At 39.1% G+C, this 13,590-nt stretch overlaps 2 protein-coding genes across 2 annotated transcripts; one reads left to right on the top strand and one right to left on the bottom strand.

The window, feature by feature from the left end:
• Positions 1-3,862: 3,862 nt before the first annotated feature.
• Positions 3,863-12,317, bottom strand: LOC124259746. Its single transcript, XM_046693940.1, has 10 exons — positions 10,812-12,317; positions 10,530-10,589; positions 10,015-10,067; positions 9,542-9,686; positions 7,996-8,547; positions 7,298-7,412; positions 6,633-6,765; positions 5,883-5,997; positions 5,174-5,283; positions 3,863-4,489 (listed from the first exon to the last, which is right to left on the bottom strand). The coding sequence occupies exons 1-10, from the start codon at positions 11,931-11,933 to the stop codon at positions 4,384-4,386; spliced, it is 2,511 nt and encodes an 836-aa protein (XP_046549896.1). The 5' UTR covers positions 11,934-12,317; the 3' UTR covers positions 3,863-4,383.
• A 237-nt stretch (positions 12,318-12,554) lies between these two features.
• LOC124259749 (putative elongation factor Tu-like protein) lies at positions 12,555-13,590 on the top strand. Its single transcript, XM_046693946.1, has one exon. The coding sequence runs from the start codon at positions 12,576-12,578 to the stop codon at positions 13,449-13,451; it is 876 nt and encodes a 291-aa protein (XP_046549902.1). The 5' UTR covers positions 12,555-12,575; the 3' UTR covers positions 13,452-13,590.

Genomic DNA, 13,590 nt, shown 5'->3' with positions numbered 1-13,590 from the left:
CCAATTACGAAGATCGATGCTCATGCTGTTGATCACTGGATTGTCAGGTCCAGACTCGATTATTTACAGACACCGCCATATAGCTGGAATATTGCTGAGTGCGGCGTAAAACTAAACTTACACACTCACTCACTATCCTTGGTAATTATCTGTGAAGGTTATAGTTTGTAACTCAATCAAGAATTAACTTCCATAGGTGCCCAGTCGAATGAAAAACTGTAGAGTTTACTAGCTCTAACTCATACATGGGACTATTTTTAGTCCTATTCCGTGGCTAAATTTTAATTCAGTCAAAACTAAAATAGATTAAATAAACAGGCAATTACTTCTGGTGGTTTCCAGTGGTAGGAATAGAAAATATTAATGTAACAAAAAGTGTGCTATATGGATGAGTTTATTAAACAGAAAGAAGTATATCCTAGTCTCAGACTTTGGACAAGTGGCTCAATTTGGTCATTGGTTAAAATGGCATGTTGATGTTTGTAGAAGTGAAAGTAAAGTCATGAAAGTTGACAAATGGTTTGTGTGGATGGGCGACTGATTAATGTTTGCACACAGTAATGTTTAGCCTGGTTTCTAAAGGTCACGTACCAGCATGCCAAAGCTGCATACGAACTATGGTATTTACTCAATGTTGCTGATGACGTCGAAGGACTGTAAACACATAAGAGAATACTCAAGCTCCAGCTGGAATGGAGCTATTGGGAGACATCTTTATGTGCTGAATTCACTTCACTGACATTGTGACTTCTCGTGTTAAGATTGTAGCCAATACGTTTCTGTCTGCTTAAAGTTTCAGAAGAGCTGATCTGCACACTGTGTTACAATTTGTCAGTATGTATTTGCCACCATAATCTCTGTATCACTACAGGTGGTCAGGCTTGCTGACTTGGTTGACACGTCATCGTATCCCAAATGCATAGAACGATGCTCATGCTGTTGATCACTGGATTGTCTGGTCCAGACTGTATTGACAGACTGCTGCTATATAGCTGTAATATTGCTGAGTGTGGTGTGAAACAACAAACCAACCAATCTGTATCAGTCAGATTCAGGCTATGGTTACTGTGGGTGGATGTCCTCTTGTTTATATTCTGAACCTGTTTCTTTGCACCATACCTGTGCTATTGTTTGATGTATTACCTGTATCACTTGATTATTACATCGTAAAATAAGCATTCAATATCATTAAGTATAAAACACCTATTTATTCATACCATAAAATCATTTCTTCTCATTAATCAGAGACCATATACCGGTCTCTGCGTTAATTTATTGAAAAGGCACATTTTGTTTTTCCGTCATTCAGTTATTATTTTGATAAGCACAGTTGAATTAACATAGTCTCATTGAAAGAATCAGGTGGTACATAACCGTTTTTGAATGGTATAGTTGTTCAAGGTATGTATTGCATGGAATCAAATGATTGTGAAAGTGTAGCTACCATCAGAGAAGAAGAGAATCAGGTAACTGCAGGTTCACTTATAGCCAAAGGGCTGAAACACTCATCAACATTTATTGAAATAAGTTACTTCAACTTCAGATTGGTGTTTTTAGATTAATACTGCCTAGTTTCAGTATGTTAGAATTATTTGTTTCCAGGTGCTAATAGTTTGCTGTTAAACTGTCGTCTCCCACACAAATTTGATAAGTAGATGTAAAACTTCTCATTCTATCTAATAGGTTTTCCTTTAGTTGAATTACTGAGTTCACATTAAATCTTGACGGTTTCAGGTTATGGCATGCATCTTGCAGTTGATTAGGTTTCTGTGATTCATTTAAAGATGACCAATACACTAACGATCAGTGTTACCAATGTTACAGGTGGTGAATTCACTGTTCAGAGTTGCATCCCTTATGTGGGCCAGGATCTGTGGGTGAAAACCTCTAACTGATCCTTGTTTTTTCAACACATGCTCAAAGTTGTAAATGTCCAAGACTTGAATCATTTTGGGGTATTTTCAGCTAGATTTAATTGAAATGCTGTTCTAAGTTGGGACTAAGAAACCTAACTTACTCATTGTGAAGATTTTGTACAGTGATATATGTGTGCCATCTTTTTATACACAGAATATGTAGTCAGTTTTACAGTGAATATTGTTAATGACATTTTGTTTTTCAATATGGTTGTGCTTTCATGATGTGTTTTGTACTGAAATGATTGTATATAAATCTGTTGTTTCTATGTGGACCTGTTCTAGACAACCATCCTGTTTGTATATATTGGTGGAGTGCATGTGTATATTCTGTGTCACCAGACTCGCTGTAGAGGACCTGTCATGTACATTTATCATTGTAAATTGAAAGGTGTTTAAAATTTCAGCTGATGTACAGAATGTATATTAAATGATGATCTTTAGGAGTAGTATTTGTTTTCACTCATTAATTTCAGCTTGGATCATCTGTAGTGCCAGTGACCCGTCAAGGTCTGGGTTAGAATTGATCTACAGTAATCCATGTTGTCCTGGCGACTAACAGGATCGGGCTGACTGGCTTGACAAGTCATCGTATTATAATTGCGTAGATCAATGTTCATGCTGTTGATCAGTGGATTGTCTGGTCCAGACTGGATTATTTACAGACTGCCGCCATACAGCTGGAATATTGCTGATTATAGCTAAAATACATGGAATTATCATGAAACGGCCCTCCCATTATCAGAAATTTGCGGTCCGCTGCAAATGATATTGGACCGCTCAACCTTAACGACGGGCCACTATCAGTTCTGTTGTCAAGTGACGTCATAGTTCGACATTAATTTGCTTTCGACTGGCAGATATTCTGGGTCAAACATGTTAAAGCAACCCAAATTCCCGCTTCAAATAGCGGTAATGTTGGCTTTCTTGTTGGGGCTAACCTTAACAATTGCACTATTAAGACTGTTGATGGACCAAAACCGTACACTGTCATAGTTTGACATGCTGCAGGCTATGGTCTTGTCAAAGGCCAAGGTCGAATATCGTCACTTTCTGTTGTGACGTCACTTGAATTGTTCGATGATTATTGCATTCGGGCAGTCAGGCCCGTCAGAAGTTGATTTTGGTAAACTTACAGTCAAATTCCTTCATTGTTTCCTTTTCTTTTCAACACAAATTCCATGTATTTTAGTCAATACTGGATAATGCTTTTTTGAGGGCATTATCATTTGCAGAAGCCATCTGTCAACTGCCCTGGGGCAGTTAATGGAAGACCTCGGGCTTCTGCAAATGATAATGCCCTCAAAAATAGCATTACCCTTATAGTAGTACCTTGCTACTCCTCTTTTGTAAAAACGTTTTCTGTTAAGTTGGCTATGTCATCACAAGAAACACTTGTCACGGGTCCTTTTACACAGGAAAATACTTCCTTTTATTACCTTATGTGACTAACTAACTGGTGGTGCAGGTGCCAAACTCATATGTTCAGGTTATCAAGTTACCAGTGCCGACTGTTGGCTGTGTTGGGGTAGTACATGCATTGGGGCGGTGGGGTAGCCTAGTGGTTAAAGCGTTGGCTCGTCATGCCGAAGACCCGGGTTCGAATCCCCACATGGGTACAATGTGTGAAGCCCATTTCTGGTGTTCCCCGCCATGATGTTGCTGGAATATTGCTAAAAGCGGCGTAAAACCAAACTCAGTCAGTCAGTAGTACATGCATTCTGATGGCCACCACTCAACTGTCATCCATCTTGAATTAAGTCATCATTCTGTGACAGAATGATTCAGTACCACAACACCAATAAATGTTGTCCCTGCTACAGGCCAATACACGTTGAAGGTTGCCTCATCTGTCTGTACCTCGTTACAGCAAGCCATCACTCACTCGTTACTCACCCATCCACTCATAGTTGTCTCTGTGCAATAACAACAAACTGTCAAACCAATAAATATCTAAATACTTTATTCACTGATAAGCCACAGTGTCTATCTGCATATTTCATTCGTCTAGGTTATTAAATATACCAGGATCTACCCTAGAGTATTTTTTCTATTCATTTGTACAGGTTTATGTAATATTCATTAGCTGTAGAGTTGACTTGGCAATGAGTCCAAAATGTTTAGATGGAAACAAAACAAAATTTAGAAAAACTTCTAAACATCAAAAGGCCTCAGTTAAGCTGATGAGCAATTCATATGCCAAGTTTAGTTGAAAAACATTAAGGACATTAATAATCAAGTTCTTAGAAAGGTATAAAACATAACTACAATTATAACAGAATTAATTTCTAATTTGAACAAATATGTGCAGGACTGAATTTCTCAACTTGAATTCAAATCTAACTGCCTCTATATATTAGTAGATTGCAGCTAACAGCACTAACATCACTGTTTATGATATGTAAATGTCTTCCAAACATGGTAACAGCTGAGTAATCTGACAAAACAGCAAGCACACAAAGCGTTGCTAGGCATGTCGAGATTTGGCTCCCTTCTTCTGCCTGCTCTCCTTCAGCTTCTGAGCTTGTTTGGATATGGTCTTGTTCGTATTACTGTACTTCTGACTGTCGTTCCTGTCAGAAAAGATGATATCATGAGTTATCCTCCTTGGATTAATCACATTGATAGATAATTTAATTTAACTTACTGTAAACATGCCAATCTCATCGATTAATCGACCCCCTTCTACAGACTTTTTTTTGGTCCTCAAAATTCGGCTTATCTACGGTAATTATGCACAATACATTTACTGTGCAAATCTTAATACTTGTAACCATGTTCAGGAATCAAAAGGCATTATTTGTACATATTTTCACTGGTACACAACAAACCATTAACACAAACAGTAAATATGAATATTTATGTAAAATCGGATTGTACAGTGCTTGATGAGTGAACACACCGATTGGTTTGAAAATGGAAGATTTTACGACATTTACAGATCACAAAGTAATTTGCCAAGGCTGTATTCATAAATGTATTTCACCTAAAATAAGGTAAGCTGTCAAATAGGATACTACATAATGATTTGCCTATAAAACATTTCAGTTATAACACAACCTATTTCACAATCCCTCCAATCCCATAAACACTAAATCTAAAGTATGCCTACTGATCTGGGTTACCTCCCTTTGAACCTCCCCATTTTCCACTCATCTGAAAGCACCTCAAATGTTCAAGTTGAGCAAGTTGTGGCTCTTATATAACGATAAGATTCATATATATTTCTATCCATGGAAGAAATTCAGCTCCCTTACTTGCTCATCTTGACCTTGTTGCGACAACCCAGTCCTCCCTCCCAGTGTGAAGACTTCCCTCGTGTCAACATCTGCTGACAAGTTGTACATGGTCGGTCTGGGGCATAGATCTAAATGGAGAAATAATTACAGAAATGTTACATGTATCACAAAAATGTTTATCAATGTCCCAAATCATAAAAGACACCATTTCACCTAACAGGCTGACCTGTACATCAAGTTTCATCAAGAATTATCTAATGGTTTTGGAGTTTGGGTCAAGAAACAACCACTATTTCTACCACTACAAGAATCCCAGGGCCCTTATTCTGGAAAGGTTTGTAGCCCTAAGGAGTCTTAACTTTGATTGTAGCCAATGTGTTAAGAATGGGTTTAAGAAGTTTGTAGGGTTACGATTGTTTCGAGAATAGCTAGACTGATCATTAAATGGCACTAGTTCACAAATAAAACAGATTTGTAGAGCATGCTTCATCCATAGATATTTAAAACGTTATGAGTTCTACCTCAATAAACAAGTAAAACCTTCATTTTCAGTTAAAGTAAAAAAAATACATGACATTAACAATTTCACCACTAGACTGATACTTGTAACAAGATTCAACAAGATTTATTGAAGAGATGGAAATCAGATTGCCCATATCGCTAAATATCACTATATACTATTTTTTCACCTGGGTGAATAATATCTCATGGTGATTTGAACATTTACCTGTTCCTTGCAGCAGAAGCCACAGATGACCCTGTTGGCAAACACCATCTCATGACTGTCGGACTGCTCGTCATGACACACATCACACGGATACACCATACCACAGCATGGGAACCTGCAATACACCACAGTCGGTCAGGAGGGTCGGAAACTTGCTGCGATAGCTGCTACATCACTACACACTCAATCAGACAGAGATTACACTAGAATGTTCACTTTTGTGAAATATGAAGTTCATGATCAAATGAATGAATTGTTTTATTGTAATCTGCCGTTATAATGAACTCGAGGGGATGAACGAAATTTTCGTTTTTTTATAACCACATTTTCGTTTTTTTCATTATCCACATTTTGACTAAAATATATAGCGAATGGCTCAGACCAGAACAGAATATATAGCAAGTGGCTCAGACCAGAACAGAATATATAGCAAGTGGCTCAGACCAAACCAGAGAGTTTGTTATATCCGTCAAATCGTCATAACTATGTGAGGTCAACAATGCTACAGCCGTGACAACAATGTTTATTCATGGTGGAAGTCGTAGGCTAAGCGGCTGACTTTGTGTGCTGGCGAATAGGTGCCTGACTCTGAGGGTGTGGGTTCGAATCCCGGATGGGACTAGAATAGTACTAGAATCTGTACTTTACTAAGAAAGTGTAATCCCAAATATAACATATTACATTTGTCAACTTTCTAAATGGCATTGTGTGTGTAATCAATGTTTATTCCGCCCGACAGTGTTGTCTCACCTGAACCAGCGGTAACTTTTCTTGTAGTGTTTACAGGTACCATTGGCTGGCAGTGGTTTTCCCTCTTGGATTGCAGGGTCCTTTGGTACCCTTCGTTTCTTAGCGGCAACCTCGTGAACTTTCTGCTTGGGGTCTGCAATATTGACACTCAGGTTAGATGAAAATATGTAGAGGATCCTAAGACTATTTTCTGGGTTTGATTAATGATGGGGTTTTTCATGACACTTGAAGTCAAACAGAAGGAAAATACATAACATAAACAAGATGATCCCTACATTTCCTGATGTACACACCCTTTAGCAGGCTTAAATTACTTGTTAGCATGCCAAAGTATTCAAGATGTAATCATGATACTTCTGTTTATCTTCCGGACCTTCTTAAACCCATGGAGATCCGGGTTAGAATTGATCTTCAGCAACCCATGCTTGTCATAAGACTCAACTAAAGGGATCGTGAGGTTAGGCTCGCTGACTTGGTTGACATGTATCATCGTATCCCATTTGTGTAGAATGATGCTCATGCTGTTGATCACTGGTTTGTCTGGACCAGACTTTAATATTTACAGACCGCCGCCATACAGCTGGAATACTGCTGAGTGCGATGTTAAACAAACCAACCAACCGACCAAACTCAGGTCTTCTCTATATATTCCTAGTCCAACCTACCTGTCACGACACCAGATGGCTGCAGTTGAAAAAACTGTACTGAGTCTGCAGCAATCTTCATCTTCTGATGACAGTGACGACACCAGGTGTTGGACACCTGACCAGGAGACAGACCCTAAAATTTAACAGAAAATTCTAAAATTATACAATACTTACTAAACATTAAAAGACAGCTTTTTTCAGCAGAGAAAATCATGGCGAGAATGTGTTTTTTCTGTATATTTGTCTCACATCGGTACAGAAATCCCTGTTTTGGGTACAAGAAGCAAATACTAGGCCAGTGCATCACTCAAACAACTGAGCATGGAGAGTTTACCAGTCACAGAAACACAGACTGAATACACCAAAAACATGCCTATATTACTACTTCCCCTATCCAGACTTTGGATACACTTCAGTATACAGTCTAAGAAATATGAATAAGTCTAAATTAATCAAGCAGGGCAGACAATACAAATTAAATGAGTGAGTGAGTGAGTATGGTTTTATGCCGCTTTCTAGGAATATTCCAGCTATGCTGTGGCGGCGACACCATAAATGGGCTTCACACATTGTATCCATGTGGGGATTGAACCTGGGTCTTTGATGTGACAAGCGAACGCTTTAACCACAAGGCTACCCCACCGCCCCAAATTAAATCAACAGCCAATACCATTATAAAGCATGATATAAATGAAGTTGGCAAAATGATAGCTTACATCAATCTTCGACTCTTTGGAGCAGTTGTCACAGCCAAGCCTTGCCACACACTCTTGTAACACGAGGTCAAAGGCTGTGCAGTTTTCAAGGTCAAGGTAGCCCATGATTGATGAGAACTGGTGCATGAGTACTGGTCTGAAGGTAAGCAGCTGGGTCTGGTTACACTTGCTGCAGGACACCGAGTTGACTCTTTGTGAAGGAGAGTTGAAGTCAGTGTGATTTTTACATCGTCCACACTGAATATTAATGTGAATCTTGTCATACATCAAGGTGGATGCTCCTTCTCGCAACTGCAAATTTTTCAAAGTGATCTGTGTTCCTTTCCTCTCTGTGTCCACATCACGGTCAGCATTGTTGGAGACAGTTGTGGGTTCACTGTCCTCGTCCGAGACAGTTTCCTCTGAATCAATGTCGGTGAACTCATCCGATCCCTCCTCCGAGCCGGTCAGTTCAGAGTCATCGTTATTTTCCGATGCCTTGTACTTTTCCTGCAGCTCTGTGGCACTAATGAACTCAAAGCCAGCTGCTTTAGCCACGATTTCTCTTTTCATCTGTAACAAAATGCAGACCCTCTCTGAATTCAAATGGATGATGAAATAAGTGAGCAGAAGAAATTAGTTTCACCTATACCACAGAGGACACCAGAAACAACCTGTACATACTGTACCTATGTTTGGAAACAAAACCCTGGCCTTCAGCAAGAAAAACAAATGATTTACCTACTAGGCTATAAGTTCACGATCATACACTTAGAAAATAGACATCGTTACGACGTACCATTATCACAGTATAAGGAAAGAGGGCGACTTTAGTCTGTGTTGTTTACTTTGACACTGAATATTAAAGTTTCGCCCTGTAAGTCAGAGGCATTAGTTATCTATGTAATGGTGGTTCAATTACCCTAAGCCAGCCAGGTTACACATTGTAACAACAAACTATCCTCATCTTAGTTCACACAACAAACAAGGAGTACTGCGAACCTAAAGTCAATCAAGAGTGCAAGTATGGTTTTACGCTGCTTTTAGCAAAATTCCAGCAATATCACAGCGGGGCGACACCAGAAATGGGCTTCACACATTGTACTTTTGGGGAATCAAACCCGGTCTTCAGCGTGACCAACATTTCTGTGACTGTGTCAACCAACAGCTGTTCATGATGGACAAAAAGACCTACATTTTGTAATAGATGTTGTTCATGAATTTTGTAATAGAAATTGAAAATCCACGCTTCTAGAAAGTCACCCTGACTGACTGAATTCTGTAATCCGAAGGGGCCTAACTGTGTAGCACTCGTCAAGCCATGGAGTTGTGTCAAACCATTACTAACAGTACTTTATGATATTGTTTCCATATTGCAAACATAAAAATTTCGAATCAAATTCATATACTGTCCTCACCACAGCTTCATACAATACAAGTCTTCTTCCTAATATACAAAGATTAACAATCTCTGTATCAGTTACTGTATCAGTGTGTTGAACAATACAACATACAAGTCCTATTCCTAGCAATCTCTATATTACCAGTGTAGCAGTGCATGATTTACCTGTCTCAATGCTTCAGTAACGTTTGCTTCAAGGCTTTTGTCAAACCATCGGAGAAATGGTCTGAAGATAATCTCATAATTTCCTTGCGATTCCAAATTGTCACGCTTCTCCTTCACCCAGCCAACAACACAACTGTTCAAGTATCTGTGGAAATCATACAGTCTTAGAGATTAGGCTCATCAAATAATCAGATTTCACAGTATAATATTTTTCATTTAGGTGACTATAAACATGATTATTTATATTACGATAGTGTGTCCATCATCTTTATGAAATACAAATGTGTTTTTCTCAGTTTAGATCATCTTTAAGTATCATGAGATATGTCTGTAAAATTAAATCTCTGGTAGAATAGAAACATATTAACCAAGCTGATTCGTTAGGAATAGTACTAGCATCATTACTTCATCATTATATGTCTTAACTGTTTCCGCAGTTTTTGTCAACATGTTAACAATAAGACAGCAATTACCTTCTCACTGTAGCAGGCAAATCTTGATCCTCTGGCAGAGAGATACTCAACATCTGAAACATATTTAGAATCACGACTGCATTTCACAACTTCAGCAGATCATGATCATGATATTGAAACAACTGACTGACTGACTGAGTTTGGTTTTACGCCGCTTTTAGCAATATTCCAGCAACATCACGATGGGGGACACCAGAAATGGGCTTCACACACTGTACCCATGTGGGGATTCGAACCCGGGTCTTCGGCGTGACGAGCCAACGCTTTAACCACTAGGCTACCCCACCGCCCGATATTGAAACAAAAGCTGCACATCAATTGTATTGTTTTATCTGTTATATATGTGGTCATTGGTTATAATTCATGTTAAATTTAAATAAGAAAATTCTACTGAAAGAAAGTCTCCAAACAAGTATGGTAATGTATAAAGAATGTGAAAAACTTGACATTTTCTTAAATTCAACTAGGAACACAAAGTAGACCTCTTTTGATGGGTAATTAAGGTTCAAACTTACCTCCTGGGGATAGGTTGAAGGAATAGTGAATTCAAGTTCAAAGTTCTTGACATCATATGGCTGTAAAAACGATGTAATAGTAATATAAGAAAGTGCTATCATTAACCCAAAGAAATAGTAAATAAACATAAACTTATCACGCTTGGCAAAATGTTGATCTTCAGAAATTGGTACAACATGCATAGTAACTTGTTCTTTGATATTCTAGTACATTAATTTAACATAGCTATTGAATGTTTCTTCAACATATTCCAGAACACAGCATTGTGTTTAAATACTTACCCAATCAGGGTCACTTGGATGGAAGTTGACATTACACTGAAAAGTGTCTGGACCGTCTTTAATGACTTTGCACCTGTCTTTGGGAAATCTTTTTTGCAGCTGATCAACCTCTGTCTTCCTTAGCTTATCCATTTCCTCTTGTGAGGCTGTCTCTCTCTTCAAAAGGATTTTCTGATTGGGGGGCCTTACAGGGGGCCTGTTGGGGAAGGTCTGCTGTCTTCGACCTGAGCCTGTCTGTTGTCTGGCTCCAGACTCGTTTGTGGATTCAACACCATCATTAGGTGTTTCTTGAATTTCAACTGACTCATTAAAATTTTCAGTCAAATCATTCATCATGTCCACGGGATGCCAAAACCGACATCTCTCTCCCCACTTGCAGTATCCTTTCTTGAAATAAGGACAAAGTCTCTTGTTACCTCTGGTTGGTTCAGACTGATTAGCCGCTCTCTCAGATTTCTCTGGAGCCTGCATTGTCTCTTTCTTACTTTCTTGGTCGACATTTTGTGAAGGTTTAACAACCTTCCGACGGGTTCTGTCATGTCTGAAATGGCATCGTTGCCCATAGTGACAACGTCCGGTTCTAGCAAAGAAATTACAAATTTTTCTTTCATTATTCTTGTCATCCTGAGAAGTTTCAGGTGCTGGTTTTCCGTCTACTGCTTGAAAATCATCATTGTCCTTTTGTTGAAAAGATAATGAATCTTCAATGGATGGAACAGGAGCAGTTGAAGATGCTTGATTTACTGCATTTTGAGTGTCAGGAATTTCATGGAGAAAACGACACTTCCTACCAAAACTGCACCACTTGCGCTTAGCAAAAAAGCTGCATATTTTGATACTTGTGGTATTTTCACTTGAAATGTTGCTCGTCTGAGAAACAATCTGATCACAGTTTTCCTGATTTAGGCCTTCATTGTTACCTTCAGTAGTGATCTTGGGATAAACCTCTTTGTCTGGGTTCAGAAGTGATGGAGGGGATTCTTCAACAAGTTGTCCACCCGGTAGATGATCAGTAGACGTTGATAAATCCCTTACTGTGTGCTGATATCGACAAGCGTCACCGTATCGACATACCTTTCCTCTTGAATAAAATCTGCACAATTGTCCTGATGCAAATGACATAACCTGGTCAACTGAACCTTCTTGGGACTGTTGCTTGAACAGATTGATATTTTTTTCAAACCCTCTGGACTTGTGGATTTGAACGTGATTAAATTACCTCTTCTCTTTGAAGGTTTCAGCAACAACGTTACTTGTAGAAAGTCCGTAAAAGAGTTGACGGAAAGAATCACTCGTTTGTGTCAGGTGACAGTCCTATCTGACTTGCTCACTAGGTCAAGACCTAAATACAAACAAAGCCGAAAATAACTACAAAAATTAAATTCTCACTAAAGAACTTTACGAGACTACCTCACTCCTGCAGAAGGGAGTAAGAGGCACGGAGCAATGATCACTGACGACGACGGTATATATACACCAAGCGGGTATTGCACCACAAGGGCCAATATCACCCAATTGTTGGTTTATCAGTTGAAGGAAGTTGTGCAATACAATTCCGGAAGTGCCTTATAACACATGACAAGAAGTATCTACACGCAAAAGTAGTTCTGCAAATTCTTTTCAGAAACTAACGTACTAGGTGAACACTGGGTACATACAAGTAAATATATTTCTCTTAGCCAAAAACGTGAAAAATCAGGACGGTGCAGTGGCTTTTATTGGTCTATTACATATCAAGTTTATTATTACGCAGGGTCAAGGTCAATGAGGATAAACATGGCCGCGCACATGTTTCAGTACCTGTGGCGTGTGCCAGGGCGTTTTAATCAGCTTACCACCAGGATGCTGTTGAGTGAGACCCAGGTTAAAATCACTTGGAATGCCCAAAAGCTTTTTTGCACAAATACACCACCGACAAGCGCTGTTGATAAGCCTCACTGTAATATTGGGACGATAGGGCACGTTGATCACGGTAAAACCACTTTGACAGCGGCAATTACTAAAGTACTTGCAAGTAAAACGGGGAGCAGAACCCGATTTATCAAATATGATGAAATTGACAGAGCGCCCCAAGAAAAGCTGCGTGGAATAACAATTAATTCTACTCATGTTGAATACGAAACTGATAACAGGCACTATGCGCACACCGACTGTCCAGGTCATCTTGATTATGTCAAAAACATGATTACAGGAGCTTCGCAAATGGATGGAGCAATATTAGTGGTAGCTGCTACAGATGGCACTATGCCACAGACAAGAGAACACTTGCTTCTGGCACGACAGATCGGGATAAAGAATGTTGTTGTATACATCAATAAAACAGACATGGTAGATGGAGAACTTGTTGAGCTTGTAGAATTAGAAATTCGAGATCTATTGACTGAATATGGATACAATGGAGATACCACTCCTGTTATTGCCGGATCAGCTCTTAAAGCTTTACATGGGACTGATCCAGATATTGGTGAGGACTCAATTCACAGCTTGTTGAAAGGCATAGATCAGCATGTGCAGATCCCTGATCGAGACACATCTGGTCCGTTTTACATGCCGATAGAAGGGGCAATTTCTGTCCGTGGCAGAGGAACTGTTGTCATTGGAACTGTGCAACAGGGTGTTATTAAAAGAGGTGATAGCTGATATTCTTGGATTCGGAAATGCTCTGAAAACAGCAGCATCTGATATTCAGGTTTTCAATAAATCAGTTCCACAGTGTACTGCAGGTGAAAATGTTGGCATTCTTCTGAGAGGAGTGAAATCAGAATTTGTTCAAAGAGGA

This window comes from Haliotis rubra, unplaced genomic scaffold (assembly GCF_003918875.1).
Source record: "Haliotis rubra isolate DU_JTF1 unplaced genomic scaffold, ASM391887v1 Scf735, whole genome shotgun sequence".
NCBI classification, from domain to species: Eukaryota; Metazoa; Mollusca; class Gastropoda; order Lepetellida; family Haliotidae; genus Haliotis; species Haliotis rubra.
Note: the sequence above shows the minus strand (reverse complement) of the source record. Positions and strands in the feature narration are given on the sequence as shown.